Genomic DNA, 22,701 nt, shown 5'->3' on the forward strand with positions numbered 1-22,701 from the left:
TGGAACAGATGGTATTCTTGTTAGCATCAACAGCTTGAACTTTTGTGTGAGGCAGAATCTTAAATTTGGTATTTCTTATTCTTCCTTTGATCTGCAATCATATGCTCATTTACCAGGAATAAATCCTGCTGAACTCAAGTGAAGCTACTTCAGAGTAGACATGTACAATTGTACTCTTAGTATTATTGAAAATAATGCAATTAAAACTTTATATAAACACATTTTCTGTAAAAATCAAGCTAAAAATGCAACAACCTGATTCTTTAGAGCAATCCTATATACCAGTTACTGAGAGATTGTAATCTGGGAGGGATTCTGTTACTGCAAGCCCTCAAACATGCCCAGAGGCAAGGGCTACATGCTCCTCCCACTCTTCACTGTCACAGTTGTGAAGCTGAGTACAGGAAAGGAAGAAAGGAGAGGACAAACAACAGAGTATTCTCATAGCTCCTTTCTTTCTTATCTTTGTTCTTGATGGTCTTTCCTTTTCTTCAAGGAGGGCAATGTACAGAGTTTGAATTTTTATCTTGGCAAAAATCCATTGAAGTAGGTTGGCCAGAGAGAAAGTAACTAGCCCAGTGTTACTCAGTGATACAGTATTTTAACCATTGCAGTGTACTCCAACAACCATTATTCCACACTGGCAGAGAGTACACAATGACTTTCCTGGGACAGGGATTCTGTGCCTATCCTGGGAAGGAAGCCTTTTCTTAGGCATCTAGATGGAGGAGACAGTGTACATGCTGACCAAAGCAGTCTCTAGAGATTTTCTATGAAGTCAGGAATGTGAGTCCCCAACTCACTTTTTTGTGTACTTTAAAAAAAGTTTTGTTAGGGAAAAAGAAAGGAGGCTCCATAGAACAGATCCTTAAACATGTAGCTGCATGAACACATAAAATGCTGGAGGAAGCCTACCCAGATTGAAGTACTCATGTCAAACATACAAGTACCTATGTTTAAATTCAGAGCTCAGTTCCAGACTGAGAAAGATGGAGGGAACCCATTTATTGTGTTATACCTGGAACAGTTGGAGGATTGCTGGATAGACAGCTACGTTCAAGATTCACAAAAGTGATTAGCCAGTAACAATAATGTCTAGAGAAGTCATAACCACAGGAAACAGTACTTACTAAATGTGGGGAGGAGTGCTTCGTCAATGTGTGGCTCTGTATATGTGGGTGCTTGGGGAGAAAGTGGGTTGATCCATGCTGTTGGGGTAGTAAAAGAGTGTTAGAGCAATAAGGTTGAAACAAAATACAGTGATCACATATGTCAGCAAGACACCATGGAAGACATTTGCAGCACTTCCACTTTATATCCTGTGTTCCTCCTTCCTGCACAACTAGAGACTGGATACAGTCCAGTGCCATGAAGTTTGCAATCTGAAGAAAGGTCTACCTCTGTGGGGTTTCTATGCTGATGGCAATGTACTTTGATTTGGTGATTTACTGGAGGTGTATATATTTGTCCCTTTTGGTGGAAACATTTTGTTCACCTCTGACCCATATATACGTGGGACCTCAGGTTTGAAACTGAATAATGCTGTTAAAATTGTTAATGTTTTATGTTGCAATGCTTCATATACATCATTATCAGCAATTCTTACATATATTAAAAGAGGCTTGATAGTATTCATCTCATTTCAAGCTAAGTAGGGGGAGAGATATAAAGTTGTATGCCTATAGTTTGTGAGTGAATTATTGATTTGATCTAACTGCCCAGAGTGGCCTTGGCTGCCAGATAGGTGGTGTATGAATAAATAAATAAATAAATAAATAAATAAATAAATAAATAAATAAATAAATAAATAAATAAATAAATAAATAAATAAATAAATAAATAAATAAATAAAAATTCAGCTTATACTCTTCACTACAGTATATATTAATTGTATGAAACATAACAGCAAAGTAGATTGCATCTTAGATTTAAGCACTGGCATGTTTCAAAAGCAGATCATTTACAGTATGTTATTTCCAGGCACATATGGAAAATTTCATGTGATGTGACTATTGGGGAGATAAGTATTTTTCTTTTTAGAAAGTTTGTTCCAGTGCAAACGTCTGGCGGAAGATAAAAAGTTAACACATTACAAAGTAGGTTGATTATTTCTTAAATACAGTGGTGCCCCGCATAGCGACGTTAATCCGTTCCAGGATTAACGTCGCTATACGGAAACATCGCTGAACGGAACAAAAAACCCCATAGAAACGAATTAAACCCTGTTTAATTCGTTCCTAGGGGGCAAAAACTCACTGTTCAGCAAAGATCCTCCATAGGGCTGCCATTTTTGCCGCCTCGGTAAGCGAGGCGCGAAACGGGCGGCCATTTTGGAACCGCTGATCAGCTGGGCGGCGGGCTCTTGGGAAGGAGTGCGGGGACCTCCTCCACTCTCCTTCCCAAGCGCTGGCCGGCCTTTCCCCCCAGCTGGGCAGTGGGCTCTTGGGAAGGAGTGCGGGGACCTCTTCCACTCTCCTTCCCAAGTGCCAGCCGGCCTTTCCCCCCAGCTGGGCGGTGGGCTCAAGAGGCGGCGGCGGCTGCAGGGTGGAGGGGTGTCCCGAAGGCTTCCAGGCAAAGGCCTGGAAGCCTTCGGGACACCCCCTCACTCTGCAGCCGCCGCCGCCTCTTGAAGCCGCCCCGCGCCGCCGACCCCAGCCTTTCTTGGACTTCCAGGCGTCCGAGCATGGCTGGGGTAGGCGGCGCGGGGTGGCTTCAAGCGGCGGTGGCTGCAGGGTGTGTGGGTGGGTCCTGAAGGCTTCCAGGCAAAGGCCTGGAAGCCTTCGGGACCCCCCTACCCTGCCCCCGCCGCCGCTGAGAGCCTTCCGAGCTCTCAAAAGGCTTTCTCCAATGTCGGAGAAATGTGATGTTATGATAGTTTTTATTTTAAACTTGTTAATCTTCACAAATATTAAAAAAATTTTTTGCGGTATGTTAAAGATAAGCAACTGATCAATTTTAGACAAAAAGCTATAAATGATTTTGATGTTCAAAACTGTCCGCGGGCCGGACAGGAGCGACTCTCAGGCCGCACTTTGCCCAGGTCTGTGTTAGTGCATGGTGTTGTAGAATAACAGAAATTAAGAATCTGCAAGTAGTTGTTGGAAGACATAGTAATTTCCCTTGGTAGTAATTTTGCAGCATACAAAAAAATCAGTCATTCAGTGAAGGAATCAGCAAAAGATAGATTTAAAGCCTCTTCATTCTATATCTGGCACTAAATGTTAATGAACCTCTTAATTACGTTTTTAATATTATTAGTGACAAATATATGATAAATGAAATGAAGACAATTAAGATACAGTAATGGGAGAAACGGGCAGAAGAAAGGATTTTTGGATTTGAAATATCCACTTGTCTTTTAGAATATCATTGAAAGAGATGGCAAAGCTGGTTGGTTTAGAAATACCTTCTGCAGCATGTAGATTTAATTTAAAACAGAAATAGCTAAAGTTTGGAATCTGCCAGTTGTGTGCCAGGTAACTTGATGAAGTGGGATTTTAATGATTTTGTCTAGATTGCTTCTGTTTCTTAAGAACACCCTGTTTTATTTATGGAGCTGCCCACTGCAGATAATCTGTGTCTGTTCCAGTTGGATTAACTGCAGAGTAACTCCCAGAAGGACAGGGAGAGGCAACTGTCTGAGTAGAGTGTGATATTGTCCAATTTTAATTGCATACTTCTGTACGTTTCTGATGTTTCAGAAACACAAGCATTGAGGGAAAAGCACAGAAATAAGGCAGTGCAAAATTTAATAACTTTTGCTTTTAAGGCGCCAGCACAGAAGTTTCAGAAGTGTGTATGGATGTGAAAGGTAAACAATGAAAAAATCAGACAGGAAAATAAAATTAATTTGAAAACGGTTCTAGATCATATCAAGCTTGAACTCTTGCTAGAAGATAAAATGATAAAATGGAGGTTATCATACTTTGTACATATAGGAAAGAAACAAGTGAGATAAATTTCTGAATGTTAACCAGTTTGTTTGTTTGTTTGTTTGTTTGTTTATTTAGATTTCTATCCCGCCCTTTTAGACAAAGTCTACTCCAGGCGGGTTCCATCAAACATTGTAAACTAAAACAGGTAAAAACAATTCAAAACAAGTTGTTTTATGCCACAAACAACAGAAGTTTTAATAACAATAGCTGTTTTGAAATCCCTAACAGACTCCCCTGGAAGACTGAAGCGTTCTTTCTATGTATTGCCAGTCCTGATATCAAATTTGTGTTAATCAGTTATTTTGTGCTGAGGTTGTCCTGTTTGTTCCATGTAGAAAGGAGAGGGGTGCTGCTGTCAGAAGATAGCATGTCACAGCACCAGACAAACAAGTAAATACATTCCTCATGTTGTGGCCCTTGATGCTACTGTCCGCTTAGATAAGGGGATAAAGCCTTTATTTAGATTTGTAGTTAGCTCTTGTTCCTTCCTCTTTCTACATGTTGTGTTCATTTTGTGCATCAGTAGCCTTATAAAGCATGGCTAACAACAAGGCCAGTGGAGGTGATGGCGTTCCAGCTGAACTATTTAAAATCTTAAAAGATGACATTGTTAAGGTGCTACATTCAATATGCCAGCAAGTTTGGAAAACTCAGCAGTAGCCAGAGGATTGGAAAAGATCAGTCTACATCCCAATTCCAAAGAAGGGCAGTGCCAAAGAATGCTCCAACTACCATACATTTCACACACTAGCAAGGTTATGCTCAAAATCCTCCAAGGTAGGTTTGAACAGTATGTGGACTGAGAACTCCCAGAAGTACAAGCTGGATTTTGAAGGGGCAGAGGAACTAGAGACCATATTGCTAACATGCGCTGGATTATAGAGAAAGCCAGAGAGTTCCAGAAAAACATCTACTTCCTCTTCATTGACTACGCAAAAACCTTTGACTGTGTGGACCACAACAAACGATGGCAAGTTCTTAAAGAAATGGGAGTGCCTGACCACCTTATCTACCTCCTGAGAAACCTGTATGTAGGACAGGAAGCGACAGTTAGAACTGGATATGGAACAACTAGAACTGGATATGGAACAACTGATTGGTTCTAGAACTGGATATGGAACAACTGGATGGAACAACCGATTGGTTCAAAATTGGGAAAGGAGTACGACAAGGCTGCATATTGTCTCCGTGCTTATTTAACTTACATGCAGAATACATAATACGAAAGGCAAGACTGGATGAATCCCAAACCGGAATTAAGATTGATGGAAGAAATATCAACAACCTCCGATATGCAGATGATACTACTTTGATGGCAGAAAGTGAGGAGGAATTAAAGAACCTCTTAATGAGGATGAAGGAGAAGAACGGAAAAAATGGTCTGAAGCTCAACATAAAAAACCCTAAGATCATGGTCACTGGTCCCATCACCTCCTGGCAAATAGAAGGGGAAGATATGGAGGCAGTGACAGATTTCACTTTCTTGGGCTCCATGATCACTGCAGAGACAGCAGCCACAAAATTAAAAGACGCCTGCTTCTTGGGAGGAAAGTGATGAGAAACCTAGACAGCATCTTAAAAAGCAGAGGCATCACCTTGCCGAGGCTGAGGCTCCAATACTTGCTGAGGCTCCAATACTTTGGCCATCTCATGAGAAGACTCCCTGGAAAAGACCCTAATCTTGGGAAAGTGTGAAGGCAAGAGGAGAAGGGGACAACAAAGGACGAGATGGTTGGACAATGTCATCAAAGCTACCCAAATGAATTTGATCCAACTCTGGGAGGCAGTGGAAGACAGGAGGGCCTGCCGTGCTCTGGTCCATGGGCCATGAAGAGTCAGACACAACTTAACAACAACAAGCTTAATATAGTGGGGGGTCTGTAGGCAGGTAAAGGCCAGCTGTCTAAAGCTTGGGGAAGTGAATTATTGTCCAGAAAGGGCAGCAGAGTATTGGAGATATGTCACAATCGTCTCAATTAGGATTCGTTGTCTCATTCTGTCTCTTTAGACCATGTTGTAGCAGGTTGTTCCTGGGCCCTTTTCTGGCTCTATCAGTTTGTTGAGTGGGTATTGTAGTTTGATGGAAGGATTAAAGTTGTTCAACACTGGTGGAATTTCTCACAAAGTGACTCTTTGCCATTGGTCTGGAATGATTAAAAAGTTGTTGATGAATCTCAGGCACAGGAGAGGTTTCTGGGTACAGGAACAATGTGCCAAGTCGGCCATGAATATATTTCCCTATTGTAGAGCCATATGTGTGCCCGTAGCTGTGGCACTGATCTGGAAACGTATGTTATTGCCAGAAATTGCCAGAAATTCAAGTTGTTATATGTAAGTACAAAGTAGCATACAGTAGCTTGCTGGGCAGATTTGCTATGGCATCATTTGGAAGGGTATGTTTATGGCTTGTAAGTCGTATTTATGAGTAATATTGGTGTAAAGTGCTTGTACATGCCTGGTAGTTAGAATCATGTCCACTGAAAGGTTGTGAATATACTATAGTTCTCTTAGGAAGTTGATAGTATGTCTTATGTAGCAGAAAGTTTTTGAAGCCTATGGTTTGAGGACAAAGGTCCACATATCCAGACTCCCTAGAAGCTATGGTACAAATACTTGATAAAAAGTTACCCAGTTTGTATATTTGTAGGAGTATCCTGCTTGAGCGTCTTGTGGTGTATCTATTAGGATTTGTTGACAGATACCTCCAGGGAGTTTTTCAGTAGGTTCATTAATTTTTCAGCAATTGAGTCTGTGGCCATGGGTATGTAAAAATAGCCAAAATCCTTTTTGCACTTGGTATAGCATAACTTTAGGCCTGTGGAAGTCGGTGGGGACTTAACACCCAAGCAGTCTGCATTTTTTATTGTGTGTGTATTTAGTTGCACAGTCACTTGCACAACTACACATGCAAAACTGCCTTGGTCTGAATTTCTCAACTATTTGCATAGCTCCAAGTTAGGCAGGTGTAAGTAGGCAACAGGATTTCACCGGTCAGTGTTGGACAATTGTCTTTCAACCTCTGTGCAATCGGATTTGTTCATGACAGTAACAGCTACACATTTGTCAGCTTCTTTGATGAAAATATTAGGGTTGTTTCAGAGACTATAGATGACCTCATGCTCCATCTGGCTGAGATTGTGTGGCAGATTATATCTCCATTGGTCATCTCAGCTTCAGTGTGGTAGTGGAAACATTCAAATAAATACAATTCTTTGCTTTGATGTTCAAGAGGATTCTTTTCTGTAGTGACAAGTAGACATGGGGATGAATTTAAAAAATTGCAGTATTTATTAAAAATTGCTGATTCATTTAATGTTAGTCCCTTTGTATTTGTCAATTCCAAAGACCCTGATGAATACAAATGAATGAATATTTCTCCATTTTTTTTTCATTCTGCATAGGCAAAGAGGGAAAATTACCCTTCCCTCTCTGCCTATGGGCTTGCTGAACAGTTGATCAACAGGCCTATAGGCAAACAGCCTCCCACAGCCCCTGCCCCCCTTTCCCTCCCTACCTTGGCTGCCACCACCGCACTCTTCTCTGTCAGCTTAGCAAAGAGCAGCTTTTTTTAAAGGCAGCCTTTTAAAAAAAAATGATGAACTGGTTTGTGGGTTGATGGGCAGGAAACCTGTGGTTCATCAACCTTGACGGACCATGAACCAGGATGAACCACAATTTTGGCAGTTTGTCCCCATCTCTAGTGATGAGCATTGGGAAGCTGCTTGTCAGGGTGCTGTTCCCCATTATGTTCAGGAGCCCTGGGTGGTATCTGCTTATCATTGGGCTGGTTGTTCTTGTGGACTTTGAATTATTCCTTCAAAAACTATGGAAAAAAGCTTCTGTGTTACCACAAAGCAGTCAGCTTGGCAGGGCTTAAGGACAGGTCCTTCACAAGTATTGACTGCTTCACTTGACTTAGTGTGTGACTGGATAGATTCACAGTGTTGTAGTTTGCTTTAATTTTTTTTTTGTTAGAGAAGATGGATTGCTATAGAAAATTGGATAGTCATAAAAATACATTGGGCTGATTTTTTTATGAGAAGGATGCCAATGCCGAGTTAAAGTTGTAACATAACAGTATTTTTTTTAAAAAAGAGCTCATATTTAATTGAATGTATCTCCTTGCAACAGTAAGCAAGAAGAACTATCATTTTGTCCAAACATGACAGGGGAGGACTGGGATAAGGTGGAAGAGAGAGGGTGGCCAAAAGTTATCCGGGACTTCATGATTCAGCTGAGATAATTGGTTAAATTTTGATGAATATGGATGTGTCTTGCATTCTTCTGTTCAATATCTTTCAAAGCTATTCTAAGATGGTAACATAAGAGTCTTGTCTGCAAACGTAATGTTTTAGTGTCCTAAAAATGAGAGCACTGTGCCACTTGGTCAAACACATGGCTGCTTACAAAAATCATATGCTGTAGTATGACCAATGTCTGTCGTATACCACTGTTGAAGCAGGTGCCATATTAGTAAATTGTACTGTATTTTAAAAATGCACCAAATCTGTATGCCATCAAAAAGGTGCTACATTCTTAAACAATTAACTATTGTAGATGTTATGTAGCTATAGAAACAAAATTATAGTATGTTGGGCCTTTATATAATTTCTGATGCAGATCCTGAGGCTTTTATTTGTTTATTCTAATGAATAAATTATCTAATTCTCTCATGTAGAGTGGAATCTGTAAGCTAGTGAATGGAAAATAGTCCATTGATCTTTTATGTCTGAGTATTCTGACTTGAATGAATGACAAATGGTTAGTCAGAGTATTCCATCTATTTTTCTTTTTTTGGAATAAACAACGACTTTTTCCATGCCAGCTGTGCATAAATCCCATGATCTTTCTGACCTCCAGATACAGTGCTTGGATTAAAGGCTCTGGTCTTACATCTGTCTATGCCTTTGTTATGTAAAAACTGCATAAGCATCATGGAGAATATACAGGATGAACTAGTTAGTTAAATGACTGACATGCTGAGTTACTACCATTCATTGATTTCTTTCAATTTATGAGATCTATTTTTTCAAATACTATATTAAAATGTAATTTCTTACTCAATTTGCTTTAAAAAGAATGGTGCAGTTACTGTTCTGAGGTCTTACGGTATCAAGTTCCACTGAAAACAAAAACTAGAAGTAGAACCTTGATCCACATGTTATTTATGGACAGTAGTTATGCCATGATAGCCAGTGTGGTGTAGTCGTGGATAGAGAGTCAGAGTAAGATGCAAGATAGCTGGGGGGCGGGAGCTTTAGCTCTTAAGTTCTCCGTAAGTTGGAAGTGATTTGATAGCAATGTGTAAACCGTCCAGAGAGTGTTCCAAGCACTATAGGGCAGTATGTAAACAGCACACTTTCCTTTTTGTGTACAATTGTATCAAGAACTGTACTCTTTCTAATTCTTTTTTTTTTCTAATTCTCTGCTCTGGTGAAAGGGTGAGGATGCCATAGTTATGGGCAGCTTTGATATACTCTAAATGATGGATGAGCTGAGAAAGTGGAAGGAACCAGTATGCCTAGCATCTATGATACTGGAAAGCAAAATCACAGAACTCAGTGCCCTTTCTTTTTTGGGCTAGCCACAGAGCAGTAGTGGAAAACAGAAATTGTTGTGGCTTTTAGGAAATGAGTGAGTGTGCCATTACCGGTTAATGGCATTGCAGATGCCTAACTTATTCATTCAATTGTTTAGTTTTGCTTAAAATCAATATATATATATATATATATATATATATATATATATATATATATATATATATATATATATATATATATATATATATATATATATATATATATATATATATATATATATATATCTATATCTATATCTATATCTATATCTATATCTATCTATCTATCTATCTATCTATCTATCTATCTATCTATCTATATATATATATAGATTTTAAGCAAAACTAAACAATTGAATGAATATATATATATATATATATATATATATATATATATATATATATATATATATATATATATATATATATATATATATATATATATATATATATATATATATATATATATATATATATATATATATATATATATATATATATATATATATATATATATATATATATATATAATCACAGCTTGAAAATTTTTAGAATGTCTCACCAGTCAGTCAAAAATTTCACCAGTTAGCATGACCGGACTATAGCCTTGCAATTTATGTTAACAAATTTAAACTAGGCACTTGTTTGCTTTTATTTCTATGTAAGAATGCATAACCCCCCCCCCCCAAATTGTATTACAGTGGGCCCTCGACTTACGAACTTAATCCGTTCTGGGAGGATGTTCGTACCTCGGATAGTTCGTAAGTCAACCTACCATTAATCCGTTCCAGCATTTCAAAAAAATACAGATATAAAAATAAAAAGAGCAACTGCCACGTTGGGACTGCAAAAAAACAAACAAAAAAAAACCCACACACACACAAACCTCCTGGCGCTCCGCTGCCTCCGCGCAGCCAATGGCGAGCGGCCAGGCGCCCGGCCTGCTCTAGCCTCCTGACGCTCCGCTGGCTCCGCGCGGCCAGTGGCGAGTGGCCAGGCACCCGGCCTGCTCTAGCCGCCTGGTGCTCTGCTGGCTCCGCTGCCTTTGGCGCTTCCAAAGGGCTTCCTCCGATGTTGGGGAAAGCCCTTTGAAACCTCTGAAGGCACTGATCGCGGCGGTGAAGACCCCCAGGGAGGTCTCCCATGGTGACGTGCAAGCCCTGGGAGACCTCCCTGGGGGTCCCTGCCACCGCAACGGGCGGCTTCGGAGCTTTCTGAAGCCAAAAAGGCAGGGAGAAAGCACGGGAAGTTCGAACTTCCCACACTTTCTCCCTGCCTTTTTTGCTTCGGAAGCAAGCCGGGCTGCCGGGGAGAAATCAGCTCCCTCCTTTCACCCGATGCTGAGTCCCCTTCGCACCGGCTGAGCTCAGCCCAGCGCAAAGAGGACTCAGAATTGGGTGAAAGGAGGGAGCCGATTTCTTCCTGGCCGGCCGGCTTGTTTTCCCTGCCTTTTTGGCATCAGAGGTTTCAGAATGCTTCCTCCGATGTCGGAGGAAGCCTTTTGAAAGCTCCAAAGGAGGGAGGAAGGGCAGGAAATTCGAATTCCCCTCCCTTTCTCCCTGCCTTTTGGGTTCCTAACCCGATCTGCTTTCGCAAGTAGGGTTTACTACTTGCGATGAGATTGGGTTCATAACCCGAAATGTTCGTAACTAGGGCCGTTCATAATTCGAGGGCCCACTGTATGTACACGATATTCACCTATGTCTTCTTAGTAGTCAGAGGTGTTGCACTTGTGTCCTTGAACATGCCTGGTAGCCTTAGCACTGAAGTACCATTTATTGATGGCTTTAATAGGGTTAAACTGTGGTAGTGGAGGTCCATTTGGATTCACCATCCTAAGGGCATCTTTCAGTCTCTAAACACAATCTGAATTTATTTTTGATCAGATTCATCTGGCTGAAACCCCTTTCACAGCTAACTGTAGAAACTAGTAGAACAGAGGCAATTTTAAGAAGCTTCAGAAGAACAGGGAACCTACCCCCATGGTGGTTCACTGCCTTTCCCAGTAAATCCACTGCAAGACCTTTTTCACATATTTCGAATTCATACCATTCTTCCAGGGCTTTCTGAACAATGTCTTCTTTGCCCTTGTGTTGCAAAAGGTCTTTGTAATGAGATACAAGTACGGTTACTTCCTTTTTACCAAAACTTTCCAAGGACGTTTCTGGCCATGTGGAAGTATCAAATATTGACATACAGTGGTGCCCCACTTGACGACGATAAAATCGCTGTTATGTGATATCGTCATCAAGTGAAAGAAAAAAAACATTGAAATGCATTGAAAACCAGTTCAATGCATTCCAATGGGCAAAATACGTCATCGTCCTGCGAAGGTCCTCCATAGGTCCGGAAAACAGCAGGTGGCCATTTTGAAAACCCGACAATCAGCTGTTTTTGATCGTCGTAATGCAAAGAATTGGTTCCCGACGCAAAAACCTCATCGTGAAGTGATTTCGTCATGAAGCGTTGCTTTATTACCTGTGTGCCTGTGAGGTCATGAAGCTTGTATTTTGAATGCCTTTCTTTTGAATGTCCCTAGCAAAAATAAAACTGAAAGCAAAAGCGCCCGGCCTCTTAAGGAGCCATAGTTCCCTCGCACCCCAGGATGTGACCTCGTTTGTTTGAAATTGGGAGCAGGGAATCTCCATATTCTCCAGCATGGGACTACTCTACACTATCCTGCAAAGCTATATCTCTTATGTGCCATTGAAACTCTTCTCATGAGAAGAGGGCAGTTTTCATTTTGCAATGTGGGGGGGAGGGCTGCAGAGTTAGAGAGAGAGAGAGGGAGGGAGGGAGGGAGGGAGGGAAGGAAGGAAGGAGTTGTGACTCATGGATCAGCATTTTTCGCTTGTTACAGACGAGTGGACGAGTGCATTTTTCATTTTGTGTGTGTGTTTGTGTTTGTTTGTTTGTTTGTTTGTTTGTTTGTTTATTGAGCTTATATGCCACTCATTTAGACCTAGTCTACTCTGGGCGGCTCACAAAACGCAGAATAAAAACACTAAACATGAAATTACAATTTACAACAATTACACAAAATAAAGTAGATAAAGATAGAGAAGAAGAGAAAGTTACGTAGTGACCGGAGGGAAGGCCTGTCTATATAACCAGGTCTTGAGTTGGTTTTTGAAAATGCCCAGTGAGGGGGCCAGACAAATCTCGGCGAGGAGCGTGTTCCAGAGCCTGGGAGCCACTGCCGAGAAGGCCCAGTAGCTTGTTTTTTCTTTCCGGGCCTCCAACGGCGTTAGGCTCCTCAGTTGCCCCTCCTGGCTAGATCGGGTGATACCAGTAGATCTAGGTGGGAGGAGGCGTTCCGCCATGTATTAAGGTCCTAAACCGTTTAGGGCTTTGTATGTGATCATTAGAACTTTGAAATCAACGTGGAATCGAATGGGCCAATGCAATGCGGCCAGAGGGGGAGTAATATGTTGATTTTTCCTCACCCCACTAAAAAGTCTGGCTACTGCATTCTGCACCATTTGGAGTTTCTGCATTAATCTCAAAGGTAGCCCCATGTAGAGCGCATTGCAGTGGTCTGATCTCGAGATTACGAGTGCATGGACCAAGGTGGTGAGCGCACCAACATCAAGAAAGGGATGCAGCCGGACAGTCTGCCAAAGATGGAAATAGGCGGTGTGAACCACTGACGCCTGAGTTTCCATGGTGAACGCCGGGTCCAGATGTATCTCCAAGCTGCGAACCTCATTCTTAGCAGTGAGAGTCCTCCACCAAAGAGAGGGAGTTTCCCAAACCGCTGAGGGTGGGTCCACCCACCCTCAGGACCTCCGTCTTGTCCAGGTTCAGCCTCAGCCCGTTTTCCTGCATCCATTGCAGTACAGACCCCAGACAGCGCTGAAAGGACAGAACAGCATCCTCTGTAGTTGGAAAAAAGGAGATGTAAAGCTGAGTGTCATCAACATACTGATGGCACAATGCTCCATACCCCCTGATGACCCCACCCAGCAGCCTCATATAGATGTTAAACAGCATTGGGGAGAAGGTCGAGCCTTGCGGAACTACACAATTGAGGCTCCACAGGGCCGAGTCCCCCTCCCCAAGCCGGACTCTCTGAAGACGATTCTCCAAGAAGGATCGGAGCCAGGCCAATGCCAGGCCACCTTTGTTTAAAATAGTATCACTTATTTCAGGCATACTTCAATTATTTCCTTAGACACAAGTAAGTCTGCTAAGTCTCAGGGTGTTTCCTGTTGGATGTCAACACAGATACCATATACAGGCACATTTGTTTTGTGTGTCTAGTTACTGTTGTCATTGCTTGGTATCTAAAAACTGGTGCCTGAAATTAGAAAAAAATAGCACTGAAATCAGTCTCGAATTTCTGAAATAATTCATTTGTTAATTTTTGATCTCAAATTTTGTAATCTCAGTGACTGCAAGTCATGAGTCTAAAGTCATAGACTCTCCACGTTCAAGAACAGAATTGATCGTTGTCAGTTGCTGGGGAATAGCAAGAGAACAACTTTGAAATGTCATGTCCTGCATGTAGACTTGTCATAGATACCTTGGCTGGCCATTGTGGAAGACAGAATGCTGAATCAGAATGCATCATTGCTACAAATAAGAAGGCATTTCTTGTATTTTTGTGTTCTAGAAATCTTAAAATGAATATAATAGCCTAACAGAGCTTCTTTTTTTAGGAAATCAAGCCTCAAGCTCATTATAATCATGGATACAGTGAATCTCTTGGGCGCAAAAGCCACATTGATGATTACAGCACATGGGATATTGTTAAAGCTACACAGTAAGTGGATTTATTTGAAAGCTTATTAGTAGTAGAATCTTTGTAAAATATCTGATCATCACATGAAGACTTTGAGGAACACAGTGGCAATTCTTAACTGTTGGCTCCAGAAAAGTCTATAGAAGAAATAAAAACAAAGTTCAGTGTTGCCTGCATATTGGCAATTTCAGTATCTGAATCTAATAATGTATATTTTTTTAAAGAAAACAAATTAATATCTTTTTTTTTACTTTTAAAGTCCTTATCCCCATGCTTTCCTAAGGGTTCTTGGAGAACTCAGAAGCTTAATAGAGGTATGAGTATAGCTCAGACACTTGTTTATACAGATGGATCACACGGCTACTTTTTAATTTTATTTTAGATGTTTAACTGAGTCACAGCTAGTTCATTTTAAATGGCCAAACTAATCTGTACCTATTATTAGATTTTGTTTAACACACGCAGCAGTATGCATCTGCACTGTATCATGCAGAATAGATGTAATTTTTGCCATAAGTTGAGTGAGATGATCAGCCTTAAAAATGATATAAAATCAAAAGAGAAAATTAAGCAAATATTGAATGACTATATCCTGTCCATTACCAAGATTATATAGATGATACCTAGTTTCAGATTTAAGTTGAACTGACTAAAAGCTGGGGAGAAGGCCTTCAGGGAAATATATTGTTCTTGTTTTCTCTTGGCAGGGGGTGGGGAGCTGTTATATGCTCAAAGGAAACTTGAAAGTGAGTGCCACCTCCTGCTCTGCTTAAAAATAAAGAGTTCTAATATTTATCAGCTCACTAGATAGATATTAGCTGGCTGGATAACTCAGTGGTTTAGGTATCTGGACACAGAGCCAGAGGTTAGGAGTTTGATTCCCCCATGCCTCTTGTGAATAGAGCCAGCCTGTGTAGCCTTGGGTAAGCTGCACACTTCCAGGGTGCCCCCAAAAGAAGGGAATAGTAAACCACTTCTGTGTATTCTCTTCTTAGAAAACCCTGGAAAAGGTTGCCATAAGTTGGAATTGACTTAATGGATGGCACATGATTATTTAGTAAAGTCATTGCTGTTAGAGATGGGATTTTTGGCTTAAGCTAAATGGGAAAAGGCACACACACAAAAGGCTATTTTGTTCATTTTTTGTGTTTTTTCCTTGATTTCTGATACCGAACCTTTCAAACCTGAATGCTTAACTTTAAACGGCTGTATTGCTCAGTGGTTTAGGCATCAGGGTGCAGAGCCAGTGGTTGGGAGTTCAATTCCCCATTGTGCCTCCTTGACAGGGACTGGACTCAGTGATCCATTAAGGATCCCTTCCAGCTTTTCAGTTCAAAAATAGTGATGATGATGATGATGATGATGATGATGATGATGATGATGATGATGATGATGATGATGATGATGAATGAAAAAGAGGGAGATAACATTTTTAATTTTTTATGTTGAGTTTCTCCCAGTTAAGGGATTCAGAATAGCTCACCATTTATTAAAGAACAAACCAACTAAAAACAAAAATAATTACACTGAAACTAGTAAAATAGAATAGCTTTTAAAGCTATGGTTTTTTCATTTTCCTTCTTTTGTTTGCTCTTTCCTTCACTCCTTGTTTGTCAAATCACCCAAAGAAATCTATCAAATAATGTCAGGAGGGCTGCTGTCATGGCCAGTAAGAATATCCAGGAGGGGCAGAGAAGGGATTTTGAAGCTGTTGAAAAGGCCCTGGATTTGTTTCAGAACCCTGTGGAAATGTTCTAAATCAGAGTACTTTGGCTCTTTTTTTTTTCTTTCCTTCCCACCCTTCTGGCTGAAATTTTTGTGGTGTAAAGACCTGAGAGTGAGTGAGTGAAGCACAGTTGTTGGTGTTTCAGTAGCTTTGATTCTCTGTTACTATGGCTCTGCTTTGGGGGGGGTGTTACAAGTTCCTAGGGCCTTTTTAGACTACTACTGCCAGAAAAACAAATGCACAAAACAAAAGGAAAGAAACAGTGCCTGAGAGATCTGAAAACGAAAAAGGCAGCTACTGAAAGATCCTGAAATGAAACATAAACTCAAGTTTTCATCACAAACATCCCTAATTTTTATTGTGCTTTCCCCATTCCCAGTTAGATATAAATGATTATATAGATCATGGACTTCTTTAGACTGTAGATATACTTGGAAATCTAAAAATGTGTGCAATCTATTGGACAAAGCATAAGTATGTGCATGCATACTAGAGTTGTTGGCTCCTTCAAGCTACTCCCCTTCCCTCCAGTCCTCTATCTCTGAACAATTTGCCAAGAAGTAGTTGGGCCCGTTTCCATTTTGTTTGGCTCAGCATGGTGGCAAGCACAGCTTTGGCATCTGTTTTCCTCACCTTCTTTCATTTGTGAAGAGTGTATTGTATGGCACAGAGTATTATTTAAAAAGAGTTATTTATGTTGTTATTTATTATTAAAAAGAGTTATGTTGTAGAGAAATAATTTGAAGGGTGGGACATATTACAGTATTCCAGGTGGGCTGTGAATAAATTCCAGGTTACAGCTTTGTATACCAGATACTGTCTTAAGAGGGGAAAGTAATAGAAGTTGGTGTTTTGGGTTATGTGGTTGTCCTGTCTAGAATTTTTTCCTTGATTATGTCATATGTTTATACAGTTATGAGAACTCTGTAGAAAACATTAGACTTAAGTTATGCTTTTATATGGTTAGCCCCATGTTACTAATTATTACAATGGAATTTTTCAAGGTATGGAATTTACGAACGCTGTCGGGAGTTGGTGGAAGCAGGATATGATGTACGGCAACCTGATAAAGAAAATGTTACACTGCTCCATTGGGCTGCAATCAATAACAGATTAGATTTAGTGAAGTAAGTACCTTTCTGTTACTCTAATTAATTATTAGATAGAACAAAGGTGTACTGTAGCCATTTAATGTAAGTATGATGACTTTTCTCCAATAGCTGTTTGTGACGTAGCAGGCCACTCTGATGTCACTGCCAACTCAGGCCTCTCAGAATGCCCACCACACTACTTTACACTCGCTGCCACCAATTGTAATGACTATTTAAGAAGGACAAAGGTTTCCTTCAAAACAAAACAGGTTTATTGAGATAACAAAATAAAATATGTAAATCACAATTAGCTAATCAAGATGTCAATCACTGAATCTTATTTAATCAATCACAGACTTCCCTCACTGATCACTTAGGCACACAGGCCTCTAAACAAATTCTTTCTCTCTCACACTCCAGATCTGATCTCCCCCACACTCTTCACACCCCTTTTTATTCCAGCTCCTCCCTCTTCAGCCCCACCCTCCATCACCCCATTGGCTGATGATTCACTGCCCAGCCGTGACGGACAGGTGGGGTCAGGGCTGCCTGTTACATTACCTCCCCCCCTAATAAGTTGTTTCATGGGAGGAAAGCTAGCATGCTTCCTTTGCACAAGGCACCTGTACAGTTTTCTTGCCTCTAGTCAAAGGCATTTTCCTCTCTTAAGGCTTATTATTCACTTTGAAAAACCTTGATTTTAAAAGTCCACTTTTTCCCTGTCAGTGAGTGTCTGTGTTACAATTTAGCTCCCAGCACTCATCCACTGGCAAGCTAGCTACTGTTACTAGGCCTCTGCTTCCAGCTAGGCCTCCCATTAAAGACAGAATTTTTTCTTTCTGCCTCAGGCAGCAAAATTTTAAACACACAGCTTCCCCCTGTCCCAGACTTAGCTGTTTTGAGTCCCCTCAGCCTCATTGCCCTTGGCTCCGCTTTGTCCCCTCAGAGTTCTCCCTTAAACTCAGGACAAGCTAGTCAGATTGCCACAGATTTCAGCTTTGGGCCACTCTTTCCACAGAAATGGTCACCACAGAGCTTCCCTGTCTTAGTCCCCAATCTGAGGTCCTGCGCCCTTCTACTAGACTCGCTCCCCGTGAGATAAGTCCTAGAAGGTTACCCACGCGTTCACTCAGACCTCCCTAACTAAAGACCCCTGCTCTGGGCACCTTTCCAGTCAAGGCTTCACTGGATCTTCGAATCCCACTGCTGGACACCAGTTTTATTGTGACGTAGCAGGCCACTCTGATGTCACTGCCAACTCAGGCTTCTCAGAATGCCCACCACACTACTTCACACTCGCTGCCACCAGTTGTAATGACTATTTAAGAAGGACAAAGGTTTCCTTCAAAACAAAACAGATTTATTGAGATAACAAAATAAAATGTGTAAATCACAATTAGCTAATCAAGATGTCAATCACTGAATCTTATTTAATCAATCACAGACTTCCCTCACTGACCACTTAGGCACGCAGGCCTCTAAACAAGCTCTTTCTCTCTCACACTCCAGATCTGATCTCTCATCTCTTCCCCCACACTTCACACCCCTCTTTTTCCAACTCCTCCCTCTCCAGCTTCACCCTCCGTCACCCCATTGGCTGATGATCCACTACCCAACCGTGACGGACAGGTGAGGTCAGGGCTGCCTGTTACACTATTCCTCTGCTTATATAGTAACAAATAAAAAGAAACAGGCAAATTTAGTTACAAAGTGCCTAAAAGAGGCAAAGCAGAAATATATCATACAAGAGCAGATGCAGGGTAATTCAAAAAGCTCCCAGTTGCACTTGGGTCAGTTAGGACACCCCCGCAAATCAATGAAATTTGCTGTGGCCTCTTGTGGGGTTTGAATGCTGAAGCTGGAATAAAAATACAGTGGTGCCTCGCTTAGCGATGTTAATCCGTACAGGAAAAAACGTTGCTAAGCGATTTCATCGCTAAACGAATTTAAAAAGCCCATAGAAACGCATTAAAACGCCACTAATGCGTTCCTATGGGCTTAAAAACTCACCGTATGCGAAAATCCTCCATAGGGGCAGCCATTTTGGGTGCCTCTAAAGAGAGGCGACACAGCGGGCAGCCATTTTGGAACCGCCAATCAGCTGTGCGAAAATGGGGCCTTTGGGAGGACTGTGGGGGAACGCTCCCCCCAGCCTCCCAAAGCCCCCACCGGCATTTTCGCCCAGCTGATCGGCAAGGCTTCGGGACGATGGGGGGAAGGGTTTTCAATGGACGTATGCTAGTTGAATTTACTATGCTAAGCAGCAAGATTTCAGCTGGCTATCTTTAAATACTTTAAAAAGTAGGTGCCGTTAATGGGCAAGCTAGAAGTAAAGCTGATGTGAAATTATTTTTCCACAGCTGCAGTTGGCGGTTTATTTTTGATGACAATGCTTCTTGTTGGGTATCTTTCATGATTTCTGTTGTAACCCCTTCTGTACCTTCAGATACTACATATCAAAAGGTGCTATTGTTGACCAGCTGGGAGGTGACCTGAACTCTACACCACTTCACTGGGCAACAAGGTGGGTGGTTGTTGTTATTTACGTCTACATTCAGAGCACTGTTTAGTTATATTATTTATAATTCAGTATACTCTACCAAGGATGGAGTGAACAACAGTACTTCATAAGCCGAGTGAAAGCCAATGCAAACATACCGTATTATTCGCTCCATAAGACGCACCAAATTTTTAGGAGAAGAAAACAGGAAAAAATAATCTGTTTTCTTCTCCTAAAAATTGGTGAGCCTTATGGAGAGGTCCATCTCATGGAACACACCCTAGGACCCTTTGGAGGCTCACCCTGCCCCCCCGGGGTCAGAGGGGGTGAAATTGCAACCTTCTGGGACTCTTCTGAAGCTTCCCAAGCCTCAAAAGAGTCCCAGAAGGTGGCGATTTTGTCCCCTCTGGCCTGGCGGGGGGGGGAAGGGTGAGCCTCCAAAGGGTCCTAGGGTGTGTTCCAGGACCCTTTAGAGACTCACCCTGCCCCCCAGGGGTCAGAGGGGCAAAATCGCGAGATTCTGGGACTCTTCTGAAGCTTCCCAAGCCGCAAAAGAGTCCCAGAAGGTGGCAATTTCGCCCCCTCTGACCCCCGGTGGGGCAGGGTGAGTCTCTAAAGGGTCCTGGAACACACCCTAGGACCCTTTAGAGACTCACCCTGCCCCCCCCGGGGGTCAGAGGCAGTGAAGTCGCCACCTTCTGGGACTCTTGAGGCTTGGGAAGCTTCAGAAGAGTCCCAGAAGCTGGCGATTTCCCCCTTCTGGCCCAGCGGGGGAGCAGGGGGAGCCTCCAAAGGGTCCTAGGGTGTGTTCCAGGACCCTTTAGAGACTCACCCTGCCCCCCCGGGGTCAGAGGGGGCGAAATCGCCAGCTTCTGGGACTCTTCTGAAGCTTCCCAAGCCGCAAAAGAGTCCCAGAAGGTGGCGATTTCACCCCCTCTGACCCCCGGGGGGCAGGGTGAGTCTCTAAAGGGTCCTAGGGTGTGTTCCAGGACCCTTTAGAGACTCACCCTGCCCCACCGGGGGTCAGAGGGGGCGAAATTGCCACCTTTTGGGACTCTTTTGCGCTGGCCCTGTGCGGGGGTGGGGGAGCGTCGCAAGGATCCTGGAAGGCTCACTTGGACCCTTGCGACGCTCCTCCCACCCCCCCACGGGGCCAGCGCCTGCAAAATCGCCAGTTTCTGGGAGTCTTTTGAGGCTTGGGAAGCTGGCGATTTCACCCCCCCTGGCCCCATGCGGGGGTGGGGGAGCGTCGCAAGGGTCCTGGAAGGCTCACTTGGACCCTTGCGACGCTCCCCCCACCCCCCCATGGGGCCAGGGGGGGTGAAATCGCCAGTTTCTGGGAGTCTTTTGAGGCTTGGGAAGCCTCAAAAGACTCCCAGATACTGGCGATTTCGCCGGCGCTGGCCCCGTGGTGGGTGTGGAGAGCATTGCAAGAGTCCTGGAAGGCTCACCCGGACCCTTGCGACGCTCCCTCCCACGGGGCCAGCGGGGACGAAATTGCTGCCTCCACTCCATAAGACGCATGGACTCCCCCCCCCACATTTTTGGGGGGGAAGTGTGTCTTTTGGAGCAAAAAACACGTTACCCAACACCAAGTAAGAAATGGTGCAGAGGGGAGAGCATACATTTGTGATCTACTTGTGGGGCACTCTTATTCTTCTTCCATAGGGCAGAGGCTCTAGTTGGAAAGCTGATGCAGAAAAAGATCTGATTACAGTGGTGCCTCGCAAGACTATGTTAATTCCTTCCACAAAAATCACTGTTTTGCAAAAACATCATCTTGCAAAATGTGGTTCCCCATTGGAACGCATTGAAATCTGTTTAATGCGTTCTAATGGGGAAAAATCGTCGTCATTTTGCGAAAATCGCCCACAGAGAAACTGTTTTGCAAAGCACAGATCAGCTGTCAGAAATTGCTGTCTTGTGAAAATTGGTCCCCAAAACACCCGTTTTTCAAGTTGCGGACCTAGCTGTCAAAATCGTCATCTTGCGAAAAACGGTCTTGGAAAAAAAACCCGTCTTGCGAAGCACGGACCGAAACATCGTCCAGCGAAAATCACCCATAGGAAACACCATTTTATGAAGCGCCATAGTGATCGCAAAAAACTCATCGTCTAGCAAATAAACCGTTTTGCAAGGTAATCATCTAACAGGGCACCTCTGTAGATGTATCTTTGCTTCCTGTGCTTCATGTGTATATGGAATTATGTGAAAAGCAATCTAAGTAATAAACAACTTTCTCTGTCTTCTGTTCTTCTTATTATAGACAGGGTCATTTATCGATGGTTGTACAACTGATGAAATATGGTGCAGATCCTTCATTAATTGATGGAGAAGGATGCAGTTGTATTCACTTGGCAGCCCAATTTGGACATACCTCAATTGTTGCTTATCTAATAGCTAAGGGGCAGGTATGTATACTGTTTTATTTCTGTAGCTTTCCATAATATCATCCGCAGATCTAGTTTTGCTGAGTCATTAAATGTAGGTGACATGTTTTCATTTTTCTTAAATTATTTTCATCCAGTGAATGAATTTTACAGTGCAATGATGTGCTTGCCAATCTGGGATTGTTACTAAATTCATCAGGTTGTGTAGTGAATAGTCAAGTTTAGATGTCTGCTGTTAGCTGGTTTCGTGCTATCTGAATAAAAGTTCTTAATCCTTAAACAAATATGTAGCAACAACACAGCTGGAGCTGAACAGTTATTCCATACCTTTTGTTCGGAGCTCTTTCTGTTCATAGCCTGGACTTGGATCCAGCCTACTGGAGGAGGTAATCATCATCAGAACAACTGCAGAGCTGGAAGGCACTTTATGGATCATCAAGTCCAGCCCCTGTCAAGGAGGCACATTGGGGAATCAAACTCACAACCTCCAGTTCTGCAACCAGATACCTAAACCACTGAGCTATCCAGCAATTCTAGAGAGAGGTGTGCTGCCTCCATTGCCACATCCCACATTCAGGATTGCTCCGAGGGTAGAAGGGCATTGAAAGTCCCCGCTTCACGTTCCTTCCAGGAACTTTGATAGGATCTGAATATATTTCTTGAAGAAAAGGAGTGTTTATGTTCACAGAAGGCCATGTTCTGTGAACATAAATAACAGTACCTGCTGCTTATATTTC

General features: G+C 42.3%; 1 protein-coding gene across 3 annotated transcripts in view; it reads left to right on the forward strand.

Annotated features, from left to right (window-relative positions):
- Positions 1-22,701, forward strand: part of ZDHHC17 (zDHHC palmitoyltransferase 17) — a 65,140-nt gene that overhangs the window by 1,618 nt on the left and 40,821 nt on the right. For 2 of the 3 annotated variants that reach the window (XM_078376932.1, XM_078376934.1), the window contains exons 2-5: positions 14,175-14,278; positions 16,988-17,110; positions 19,521-19,598; positions 21,841-21,985. In XM_078376932.1, the coding sequence (XP_078233058.1) occupies positions 14,175-14,278; positions 16,988-17,110; positions 19,521-19,598; positions 21,841-21,985 (450 nt within the window). Of the gene's footprint in view, positions 1-4,010; positions 4,081-14,174; positions 14,279-16,987; positions 17,111-19,520; positions 19,599-21,840; positions 21,986-22,701 lie in introns of all 3 variants that reach the window. The other variant, XM_078376933.1, reaches the window with a different exon arrangement.

The sequence above is a fragment of the Pogona vitticeps genome, chromosome 5 (assembly GCF_051106095.1).
Source record: "Pogona vitticeps strain Pit_001003342236 chromosome 5, PviZW2.1, whole genome shotgun sequence".
NCBI lineage: Eukaryota > Metazoa > Chordata > Lepidosauria > Squamata > Agamidae > Pogona > Pogona vitticeps.